Source organism: Cydia fagiglandana, chromosome 17 (assembly GCF_963556715.1).
Source record: "Cydia fagiglandana chromosome 17, ilCydFagi1.1, whole genome shotgun sequence".
Lineage (NCBI taxonomy): Eukaryota > Metazoa > Arthropoda > Insecta > Lepidoptera > Tortricidae > Cydia > Cydia fagiglandana.
This window is the reverse complement of record NC_085948.1, coordinates 14,501,010-14,513,174: the sequence shown is the minus strand read 5'-3', so window position 1 is coordinate 14,513,174 and position 12,165 is coordinate 14,501,010. Positions and strand designations below refer to the sequence as shown.

The 12,165-nt window shown below is 37.9% G+C and overlaps 2 protein-coding genes across 2 annotated transcripts; one reads left to right on the top strand and one right to left on the bottom strand.

The window, feature by feature from the left end:
- Nucleotides 1-3,523: 3,523 nt before the first annotated feature.
- On the top strand, nt 3,524-6,137 carry LOC134672562 (SET domain-containing protein SmydA-8-like). Its single transcript, XM_063530504.1, has 3 exons — nt 3,524-4,920; nt 5,126-5,310; nt 5,947-6,137. Exons 1-3 carry the CDS (start codon nt 3,621-3,623, stop codon nt 6,106-6,108), a joined length of 1,647 nt encoding a protein of 548 aa, XP_063386574.1. The 5' UTR covers nt 3,524-3,620; the 3' UTR covers nt 6,109-6,137.
- Nucleotides 6,138-6,410: 273 nt separating this feature from the next.
- Nucleotides 6,411-10,344, bottom strand: LOC134672745 (red-sensitive opsin). The gene is made up of 7 exons (XM_063530689.1): nt 10,217-10,344; nt 9,494-9,797; nt 8,663-8,841; nt 8,318-8,440; nt 7,583-7,771; nt 6,909-7,082; nt 6,411-6,631 (listed from the first exon to the last, which is right to left on the bottom strand). Exons 1-7 carry the CDS (start codon nt 10,316-10,318, stop codon nt 6,419-6,421), a joined length of 1,284 nt encoding a protein of 427 aa, XP_063386759.1. The 5' UTR covers nt 10,319-10,344; the 3' UTR covers nt 6,411-6,418.
- Between the last annotated feature and the right edge of the window lie 1,821 nt (nt 10,345-12,165).

Here is a 12,165-nt window from a genome sequence, read left to right as displayed (position 1 = left end):
GCAGCGTCAGCTTTGTGTACCGTGTAGCTGGGTGTGTAATACATTAAATATCTACATAATATTTTGATGCTATGACGTCCATCTACCAAGTGGATGCCGGTAGAGGGACGAGGCCGCGGTCGGCCCAAACGGAGATGGCGGGATGACCTGGACAGCTTCCTGAATAACTGGCCGGAGGATACACCAAATCGGGAGTCATGGAAATTAAGGGGAGAGGCCTTTGTCCAGCAGTGGGACACTCAAATAGGCAAGGAAAAAATAATATATCAAAAATATCAGGTCGGATCACGTTTTGCGTCGCTGTAATTAAATACCTACCTTATCATACGACAACGAAATTTAATGTGACCCTTTGCTTCAGCAACCAATTAAAATCATCTTCTGTATCAACATCACCTGAGATAGTGTGCGAGTTTATAGCAAAACTATAGTCGAGTTCATAAATATCTTTACAAGCCAATTTTCCAAAAATAGATTTACACGCCTCTACGACTGACAATAGGGTTTTTGGAAAGATGTTTGTGAATTAAACCATAAATCAGAAAACAACGTTTAGGTTAACTGTAACTGCAAACTGTAAACATGTAGGTGTTGATACTGGAAACATCTAATAAATATGTAAGTGTAGTTTTAATCAGTTATTAGTAAAATCTTGTCAGCTTAATGGTACTTAAATCTTGCGAAAAGAAATAATGTCGCATTTGTTTTGTAAGAGCAATAAAATTGGAACTCGGCGACAACGACATTTAATATTTTCAAGAGCATACACTCATTGTAAATTGGAAATTTACGACAGTAGGTACCCAGTAATAAAATGTGTGTGTTTTATGAATGGGAATAATATATTAAATATGTCTGAGTAAAACTGGGATTAATTTGGTTTCTTTAGCATCAAAGATGAGTGTTTGTATGCGAATTCTTTGCTTTGCTAATAAGTGAATATCTAGTTAGATGCGACGAGTATATAATGGATTTCCACAAATCAACCTGAATTTTTAATAATTTGTAATAAAAAAAACCTGATTATGTTAATAATTTGAATTTTGGGTCAATTTTTACGCAAAAAACGATTGCATGTATTTAATTACGAAAACACATTCTTTTTCAAAATTTCAAATTTCAAAATTATTTATTTCATGTGATTTACGTACACACATAGCAATACACAACAATAAACAATAAACTTACAAGAATTACACATAAACACAACATATACACATTAAAATTTACACAAGATATACAGTGCTAGCCAAACTCTTAATTTTTGCTACCACTGTATCACACTTGTAGGGGAATGTAGTCCCTCACAGTGGAGCATTATGGGACAGTCTGGCTTTTCCGCTATCATTCTTAAGATGGTGTTGGGACTGTCCCGCACCCGGCGCACCAGGGATGCGGCGCGCACACGCAAGGTCGCCTGAAAACAATCGACGCCCGCCTCAGCAAACATCCCTGATGCGCTACAGAAGCGAGGCAGTCCCATCATCACCCAGAACGCGTTATTATATTGGACTCGAAGGGCCCTATAAGCCCGTTGCGAATACTGAACCCAAAGGCTGCAGGTATATAGGGAAGTACAGAACGCTCTAAAGAGAGTGATCCTTACCCCCCTGGAGCAACCCGCAAACCTTCGTGCTATCATATTTGCCCGCACCGACAAGGCCCTTCGTTCCCTTTCAATATCTATATCGTCCTTGAGGTCGGCCGCAACAACATGACCTAGATATTTAAATTGGGTTACTCGGTCCATTGGACTGCCATTAAGATATATTGCGGGAAACTCTGAAGTTGCGGCCGCTCTCAGAGACTACATATTGGCTCTTCTTCTCATTATATTTGAGACCGTGACTCACCGCATAGTCCTCACATATCTTGAGCAGCCTACGCATGCCACAGACCGAGGCGCTCAGCAGCACCATGTCGTCCGCGTAACTGATGTTGTTTACACAGACTCCGTCTATATGGCATCCGACATGGATGCTGCTGAGCTCCTCGATGAGTTCGTTCACATACAGGTTGAAGAGCGTTGGTGAGCTCAAACCCCCCTGCCTCACCCCGCATTCCAACCTGTATTCGTCCGACAGCGCATTTGACCATCTAAAGCAGTTGACCTGGTTTCCATACCAGTACCTAAACATACGTACTGTTTCCGGTGGTATACTGGTTTTCCTTAATTTTTCCCATAGTATGTCATAGGAAACCAGGTCAAATGCCCTAGAAAGGTCCAGGAAACATGCAATCACTGGGGTCTTGCTCTTGGTGTAATACTTGACAGTATGCTTCAGACACAGTATTGCAGATTCTGTAGACAAACGCGGTCGAAAGCCAAATTGGTTGTCATGCAGTTTTATATGCTCACTTAGCTGTGAATTAAGCACACTGTCAAATACTTTGGCTATAATCGTTGCCAGTGATATCGGTCTGTAATTGTTTTTGTCTGCCAAGTCCCCAGTTTTGTTTTTAACTACAGGAACCACGATAGTACGCATCATATCATCAGACAGATATGAATGCCTCATACATATTGTAAAAAACATTGCCAATATCCTAGATATGTGAGGACCAGCATTTTGGAGGTGCTCGATACTGAGACCGTCATGACCCGGGGATTTGCCTCTGGACATTGATTTAATTACTTTGTCAATATCCTTGACCGTATATTTTTGATTTGATTTAGGTATGTACATACCGCAAGAGAATACACAATACGAAGATTTGGGCAATAAATAAGACCAAATAAGCAAGCTTCAGGATAAGGAAGACCCTTGTGGTATACCTTATGGCTCCTCTACACGATGGGCCAACGCCGGCCATTCCAAGGGACGCATTTATGCGTTAGAGGGAGCAAGTGATATTGCTATCTCATTCTACCGCATGGCTGCGTCCCTTGAAGTGGCTGGCGTTGGTCCATCCTGTAGAGGAGCCATTACAGCGTATATGCTGCACTGAGTGTCAGTGTAGTTGATCCTTGCTTTTACCTACATATCTATACTGTGTCCGATACCGTCTAATGTCCATGTCCACCACCATTTATGTCCAAGCAAAACAGGTCTAGTTGTGAATTGAGACTGCTAAAGTGACCACCTGTTCAAGTGTTCACATTTTAGTGCCAGTTGGTTAATTACCAAGTTATTAATAGAAATTTATTTTAAAACAACGCGTTTGCAATTCATATTGATGGTAATAATGTGGTGACCCGATTTTTACTGTTTACCGTTTTCATTGTTATGTGTTTATAGGCGTATGATGAAATTACTTACGATATTTAGGTAATTAAGGCCAAATACAATACAAGAGATACTTTTTTGTCATTTGGAAATCAATCAATCATGATTTGGTAAATTGTTTCCGTTACTTTTAAAAATCGTTTCCATTGTTTTGTAATTCTTCCACCATTTTAATGTCGTCAATGTGATGTTGTAATCGAAAATAAATTCACTTTCCGATTCATTAACCTCATCAAACAGCGCATAGCCTTCTATCGCTAGATAACAGGGCGTTATGTTTCATTTTGTTGGCAGGCGGCCCAAGATTCAGCCAGTGATAATAATGTGATCTATTTAAAACGAGTATTGTAGTTGAGCTCTAACAAGCCGGCCGTGTCGCTTTAACCAGAACCCATGGAGCACAAGCGCGAAATTCCTCAGTGCGAGGTCTGCCAGAAACCTGCCAATCAGACCTGCGGAGGATGCAAGCTGGTCTACTACTGCTCAAGGGCCCACCAAAAACTGGGATGGAGGGAAGGCCACAAGTTCAAATGCTGCGCCTTCAAGATCCAATACTCCGACACCTTCGGACGACACATGGTTGCGACCAGAGACATCCAACCAGGAGAAATGATTTTAAAAGAGAAACCCGCATTGATCGGCCCAAAGATGTCCTCACCAGCACACTGCTTGGCTTGCGGAAAGAAGCTAGATCCAATGAAAATCGGAGACAAACTTGATTTTTATAAATGTACATCTTGCTTATGGCCCATGTGCAACCAGAAATGCGAAAAAGCTGAAGTACATAAGGCAGAATGCAAAATCATGACTGAAAAGAAGTATAAGTGCACTATTAAATATGAACAACCAGACAAAAGTGAAGCAGCATACTGTGTTATTGCACCGATGAGAGTCTTACTGATGAAACAGTCGAATCCTCAGCAATTTGAAAATATTATCAATCTGGAGTCCCATTTAGACGAAAGAATAGGTACGCCATTGTACTCGGTTCTCAAAGCTAATCTCAGTACATTCATAATACAAGTTCTCGGACTTGATTTCGATGAGGAAACTATTCTGAAAGTGGCTTCAATCATTGATACAAACTCATTCGATGTCAGATCTCCTGACGGATCGAAAAGGTTACGGGCTATTTATGTCACAGCCTCTATGATGAACCATAGCTGCAAACCGAATACTCGTCACATTTATTTGGGCGACGATTATAATATGGCCCTGATTGCAACTGTGCCAATTTCTAAAGGTGAACCTATAACTGCAACGTACACACAGTCGCTATGGGGTACCTTGGATAGGCGGAGACATCTAAAAATAAACAAATGTTTTGATTGTGACTGCGACAGGTGTAAGGACCCAACCGAATTTGGTACTAATCTTGGTAACATATACTGTTCAGTTTGCAATTCAGGGGGCGCAGCGAATGGGGCTATGTTGATGTCAACAAATCCTTTGGACGAAACGGCAAATTGGAAATGCGAGAAGTGTGACCATTTCATACTGAGCAAACAGATGTTTTGGGGAAACAATGCTTTGAAACAAGACCTAAATAAGCTCGATAGGAATGGCCCCAAACAATTTGAAGAATTCATTATGAAATATAGTCAGACGCTTCATCCATCAAATCATTTAGTAGTGCAAGCAAAGTTAGCCTTGATTCAGATTTATGGAAATTACAAAGGATATACCTTATCAGGTAATATTGCTATTTCATCAGCTACGTATTGATACGACATAGTTATGATACGCTCTGTGCGTAATAAAATAATGTTTTATTCATTAACTACACAAAATACAGGATATAAACATTCATAAATAACCTCTTTTAAAATGTAAATATCCCCCTGTTTATACTGACACAACTCAGTTTTTTAGTTCTTCTCATTACCTATTATTTTCAGACTTATCAGACAACCTGCTGCAACGCAAGATAGACCTATGTCATGAACTTTTGGAAATTGCCGACAAAATTGAACCTGGATGGACGCGGTTCAGAGGCACTCTTCTTCTAGATTTACAATCGGCTATGACTATCCAGACGAAGAGGGAATTTGAAACTGAGAAGTTGACTAAAGCTGCTGCCCAGGTAATTAATACAAAAATAGAAAAAAACTTACACATTTAAATACCTACAGTCAATCAAATGTTGTAGTTAATGTTCATTGGCCTGAAGAATCAATTGCGATAAAATAATTAGACCCGCAACGTAAATTAACTCGATACTACGTTTTCCTTGAAATACTCATCCAATATTTCATCACGTGCAATAAAAAATCTACTCCACGTACAACAGACGTAAAAAAACTACTCATTCTTATTTTCATTAATCTTTACATTTGTGAATGCGAGCACGTGAGTTTCTACAAAACATAAATCTAAACATTGGAATTCAGCCAAATAGAATAAATGCTAACCGACTTTGTGTGCCCAGGCGTTAATATGTCTAAAATTATATTGAGTTTGAGTTCTACTGCGGTACTTCATGTGATAAATCGTTCGACTGTTAGAATTAACATAACGTTATAACATTATTTGAAAGGCGTTGGTGCATTATACTCTGGCAAGCCAACTTTTTCAGTAGAAAAAGACAAAAAATAATCAAAATATGGAATGGAATTTTTGCAAAGTTGTACGGAATGGTGTTTTAAAGCTATCAGCTCATAAAAAATATTTTGTACAGTTTTCCACTAGTGGCTATTAATAAATCATGTTTCTTTTATAGGATCGTTTAATGGAATGCATGGTTCTACTGCAAGAAGCTGCCAATATTCTCCGAATCGAGCCTCACATGAAAGACGCCCTAGAAGTAAAGATACAAGAGCTGGCCAGTCAATTAGAAGTTACTGATACTGAAAATGGATCTGAATGTCTATCTGTAGACTAAGTAAAAAAGAAAAGAAAGTTACATCATAAGCTTTAATTATTTACTCAGTTTATTACATTACAAACGTTAGATTATCTATGTTAATATTAATACTGCGAAATAAAGACATTTATAACAATAATAAGTTTTATTTCCTGCTTGGTAATAACCTTAATAGTCTTTGTACTAATACTGATAATTAAGATTTTTATGATCTAGATTTCTTTAAATATAAACAATCTCCACAAAAAAGGAAATCTTTTTAATGCATTACAACTTCCTATACTTAGTTCTTTTCAATTTTTTTACCTTTGCACATTAACTTAATAGTTCAGTTATCAGGTCTTAAAGGAGTAACTTTAGTAGGTTTCCCGGTGATATCATCGGCTTTAGGTATACTAAGCTCTAATGTATCCTTATTGATACGCAACACATTCTTGATTGCTTTCGTCAACTTCCGGTTTGGTTTCGGTGAATTCTCAATTACGAAGATCTTCTCTGAGTTCTTGTCTCCTACTGAAGGGGGAGGCTGTTTCCTTTTGAACTGCAACATCATGGACAATTTGAATTTCAATATTAGGTATTGTTTTTTAAGTTTAGCTTTGAGTTATACTCTGTGACGGTTAGATAATTGTCGAGTGAAACCACCTAAGTGTGTGTTTGTGTGGGTGTTGTATTTAATAAAGAAATTTAATAGTAAGATCCTTTTTGAAATTAACTATTATTTGGTATCTGACATTGCAAACCATAATTTAATATTTGTATGAAACTTTCATTTTATAGCTCAACTGATTCAGGAAGTTCCAACTTATTGTACTTACCATGGCACAAACACAACACCAAGACCCAAATCTACAGCAGGCTATACCAGGAGTCCTATCCATAGCCCTGCGGAACCTGAGGTTAGTGAACCCGTAGATGAGAGGGTTGATAGCGCTGTTGAAGTATATGAGGAAATTGCCAGCAAACCAGATGATAGAGAAGATACCGTCCACCTAGAAAAAAAAAAAACATTGAACTTTTGTCAAATTGTTTACCAGCTAACAATAAATGTTTTGATAGTTATATGTTATATGTTAATACCCTCTCTCTCTCTCTCTCTCTCTCTCTCTTCCTTGCCGCATCCGGCAATGGCGACTCCATCAACAATTCTTATCCGGATTATGAAATGCCCTAATGTTAATACACGTTGACTCTGAAACCTTTACTGCCAAAAGAGACCAAATCGCATATTTTTATAGTTCTCAGTATAAATACAGTATGTATAAAAGAAGGTGTTGTATAGTTTGCGTGATGGCAATAAAATTTCTCCATCCATAAATTAACGCACATATACTTACCGAATTTATTATCATTCCTCAAATAAATCAGCAAAGTGTACGGAACCCTGCAGAAGACAGCAGCAAATAAGAATGTATGCGGTAATCCTAAGAGCTCGGAGTCCAGCTGGAATGGGAGTCTGTCCACCTCAGAAAGTCTTAATAAGGTCACTCACAGAATTTATGGTCATGCTATTATTGTTCCTCCAATAGATCAGCAGTGTGTATGGGACCCTGCAGAAGACAGCCGCGAGTAGAACGCAAGCGGTGATCCTCATAGCTCGACGTCGGGCTCTGGCGGCTGTCTGACCGCTCCCTCGTAGTTTCCTTGCACTCCATTCTAACTTCCACATAATTGTGCCGTACTGAAAGATGAAATAAGAAGAGAAAAAAGAAAAGTTAAGTATGTAAGTAGGAGACTTTGAATCGTCAATATCTTCTTTGTATGTATAAAAATTGACGATATCTAAATGAAAAATACAAGAGGATATGTGAGCAAATCGAAAATTAAGCGCACGGGTTATGGTATTATCAGGTCAAGAACAAAACTGAAGGCAAAGCAACCTAAGCATAAATTTACTGATAAGAAACCTGTAAGCTTAAGAAAAAAGTTCAAAGTATTTAAAATTTGTTTTATTAGCTCTTGGCGTTCTCATTTTCGAAGTTGATAGGACCAAACTCATCATCATCATCATCATCTCAGCCATAAGACGTCCACTGCTGAACATAGGCCTCCCCCTTTTTTGGGGGGCGAATGCCATAATCGCCACGCTTAGCAGGCGGGTTGGCGATCGCAGTCGAGTACACCGAATTTGAGGGACGCTGCTGCCCGTCCACCGGTGGTCTAGGACGTAGTTTAAGGACATACCCGGGTCCCACCAAACTAAATATACTTAATAAGAAACACCTACAGTTAAAACCATGACTCCCAAAGGAATCCAAACCAGCATACTGAGTGTGAAGTGCCAGTAGATACCAAGGAACTTGACATCTTCAACACAATACGTCTCCAGATGATCCAGCCATTGACGTTCCTTAAATATGAAATTTAATTTTTTTCATGAAATAGGTAGGTACTTAAGTTAGTGTCCTATGTGCTAACAGGACAACATGATTCGTGTTCATTAGAAAAAAATGAGTTTAATATAAATCACAAATACACAGTATCATTCATAAATTTTTGTAACTGCAAAGAAGCACTGGTGATTTAGATTTCGTAAGACTCTTTAGTAACACTATTGGAAGACAAAACTTACCACATATTCCCGCTTAATGATCCAGGGTAGTGACAACAAGATGGCGGCGATCCAGCTAATGATGATCAGTTTCGGAGCAGCTGACTTCGTGACCCTCGCGTCTGCTGTTAAGGCTGCTGCAGCCATCCTGTCGTAGCAGACTAGCATCACTGCACCTACTGCTGCCAGCAGCATTGTTGCTTAAACAGAAGTTGAGTCAGTCATCAATCATCATCATCAGTCAACCAAAAAATCAATATTTAGTGTACTGATATGCCATAGGAAAATAATCTAAAATTACCTCTGGAAATTTGTCAGAAACATATTCGTGTATGGGGAGCGGAGTATACTATACAATTTCCAGAATGAAAGTTGCATTTATTTCCTGTGAATATTTCCTGACATTTCCGAGAACTTTTCTAACTTTTTGGGAACTTTCTGCACATTTGTAACTTAGCTAAGTAACGTAACTAGTGAAGAGTTTTAAGTGGACTTAAGGAACGGCTAATTGTACAAAAATTCACACACATTCTTTATTTCTTAGTCTTAGGAGGTAGTCCTTTTGTTAACAAATTATTTATTTTATTCCCTTCAAACTCCCACTTCCACCTCCCTTTTTTAAACTTACGGGAAGTTTTCGGGGATAAATACTATTCTATATCCTTCCCTACAACTCAAACTATCTCGATACCATCTATATTTGTTCAGCAGTTATTGATTCCTCACACACGTATAAGGGCTGATTTCTGGGAAAAAACTTTCATATGTCCTTTCTCGGGATTCAAACTATCTCTATACAGACACACTTTCGCATTTATAATATTACTATGGATTTACAAATGTAATAAATACCTTGCATAAATCCCTCAAAACGGCAGCCGAAATTCTTCAACACATAGTTCTGGTAAAAATCCCTAACCAACATGAACCAGGGACAAAACAACAGCGTCAGCAGATCAGTCACCGCCAAATTTCCAATGAGGTAGTTACTTGCTGTCCATAGCCACCTGTTCTTGGCTAAGGTGATCAGAATCACGGAGTTGAGGAAGATCCCAAATATGCCGATGATGAGCATTGGGGTTGTTTTCAGTGCTATTTCTTTTGGGGATTTCACGTGCCATAGTGTGTTTGGAAAAGGGAATTGTGATGTGTCTAACTGCAAATGAAATAAAAGTGCTACGTAAAGTACAGTGAAATACTTAAAAAGTGATGTATAAATGGAAACCTTTTAAATAAACGAGATATGGCTCAATTCGAACATTGCTTAAAATATCACAGCGATAATCGCATCGCTTTACCGACCGATCTGTAAATTTTGACATACCTACTTAACTTGTTCATAAAACTTTACGGACCTGAGACCTGATTTAGTTACTTTATGTTTTATCTCTTTCTTACATTTGTCATGTATGAACATAAGTCAAATAGACAGATAAAGACAAACGATTCATAGCTAATTCAGGCCAGTAACGTATTTATGACACCCTAACACCTTAAAATTTTCGCTTCGTCTAAATAGTAGTCCCACCACGCCCTGAGATAACTAATGTTCTAATTTGAAACAAATGTACTTACGTCTAAAAGATAATCAATGCTCCAATTCGTTTTAACCGCCAATTCGTCATAATCCAGCATCTTTTGAGACAAACTTACGTTACTGTCAATTCCACAGAACATTATGTACTTTCATTATTCAGTTTTAAACACAATAATACACAGTGTAGGTATTAATTCTTATATTATTTCACTGAATTCTTAATTATGCAGGTGCTTAAATTTTTTTTCTTTAAACCTACAAAAAATCTGAAAAAATAAATAAACGTAAAACGGAATATTTAGACGCACGGACTATTTAGAGACGGAATATTTAAAAGCTCAAAAAGTCCTGATATTGATGATATTTAATCTAATGAAATCATTACTATTTACTACCTACCCATAAAAACAAAACAATATATTTGAAAGACAAAACACGGTTAACGTAAAAGACACTTAAATAAATTGATTAATAAATAGCTAAATTAAATAATAAAACAAATGAAAGCACTAAACCAATGCACCATAACCAAGCTTTCTATACTGACTAGATAAACCAAGCTATCATTTTGAGGTACTTCAGATTACAGTCCAACCATTACAAATTTGCACCTCTTAAAGACCTTAAACCTCTGAAATAAAGCCTAAATTTGATTAATTAAGTAATTTTATTTAAGTGTCGGTACCTACTATATTATCACGTGAGCGGTAGCTGCTCCATTAGATTATATAAAAGCTTTGTTATCTATGAATCGCAAATGCCTTTTATTGATAATGGTGAAGTGTCAAAACACACGGAAAACCTCAAGGGCATAGCTAAAGGCTAACTTTAGTATTAATGAATGAAATGAAAATATTTATTTTTAGGCAACTATTGGCCCATGGTAGATTAAATACCTTAAGACTAGCTTTGCTTATAAAATATATAATTATTTAAACTAACACACAATTATGGCTACGATGCAGTTCGCAACCCCGCGTATCAGGGAGCCGGCCGCGGAACCGTCAGAACTTGACACTCTTTGACCAAAACCCCTCCTTGATGAAGGTCGCTACATGCAAAGTCGGAACGCTCAGCACAAAAAAAAAAAATTAACACTGTGTCGAGATTCCAACTTCACGACCCTCAGGATGATTCCGGACTCGTATATAATTTACGATCTCGAGCTTCGTAAGGTAGTGTAATCGGGACACATACAGCATCGTCGTCGTATTAAGTACTTATTGCCAAATCTATAGTAATAATATACGTCCAAGGCTCCAAATAAAAAAATTCGGCAGCCCTAACAATTTTAGCAAACAAACACTTTTATAAGGTTTATTAAGATGCCATCTATGAGAGAATAGTAGAACTATCAAATGTACGCTATACGCTACTTGTTGGAGGAAGTTGCATGCTCTATAACCTTCCACCGTGCTTTTCTTGTTAGTTCCCGCGTAGCCCGCTAGATGGGTCGTTTAGCAAAGTAAGTAATTTGCTATCAGAAACAAAATTGTTAACACAGCAACATCCAGATTTTAAAACTCTGACCTCTCGTGTCTAATGAAGGCCCCTATGGTTGGTATTCCACATGTCCATTTTCTTGGTCCAATGTGCATTGCGTCTCACTCTTTCACTAAGCAAAATATGAGACACAAATACACATTGGACAAATAAATTGAGGTGGAATTGTGGAATACTACGACCCTATGACAGTTCAGTATTAATGTAGTAGCTGTCACGTGAGATGTTACTAGATATCTACAATCATTTTTTTTTAATTAAGCCTATCCAAAAGCGATTTGGAGGAACTTTCATAGGACGCGTGAAGCATAGGGCATTCGACGTATGAAGTATACCTAGGTACCTAACAAAGAGAATTTGGTATAGAGTCGGATTGTCAAAGCCACAGTAAAACTGCCATCTTTCGCCCGCCTGCCAATACTTTAAGAACGCCATTTGACTTCGATCCTTGTTCTTTCACTGATATGTGTTAAATTTGTTAAAT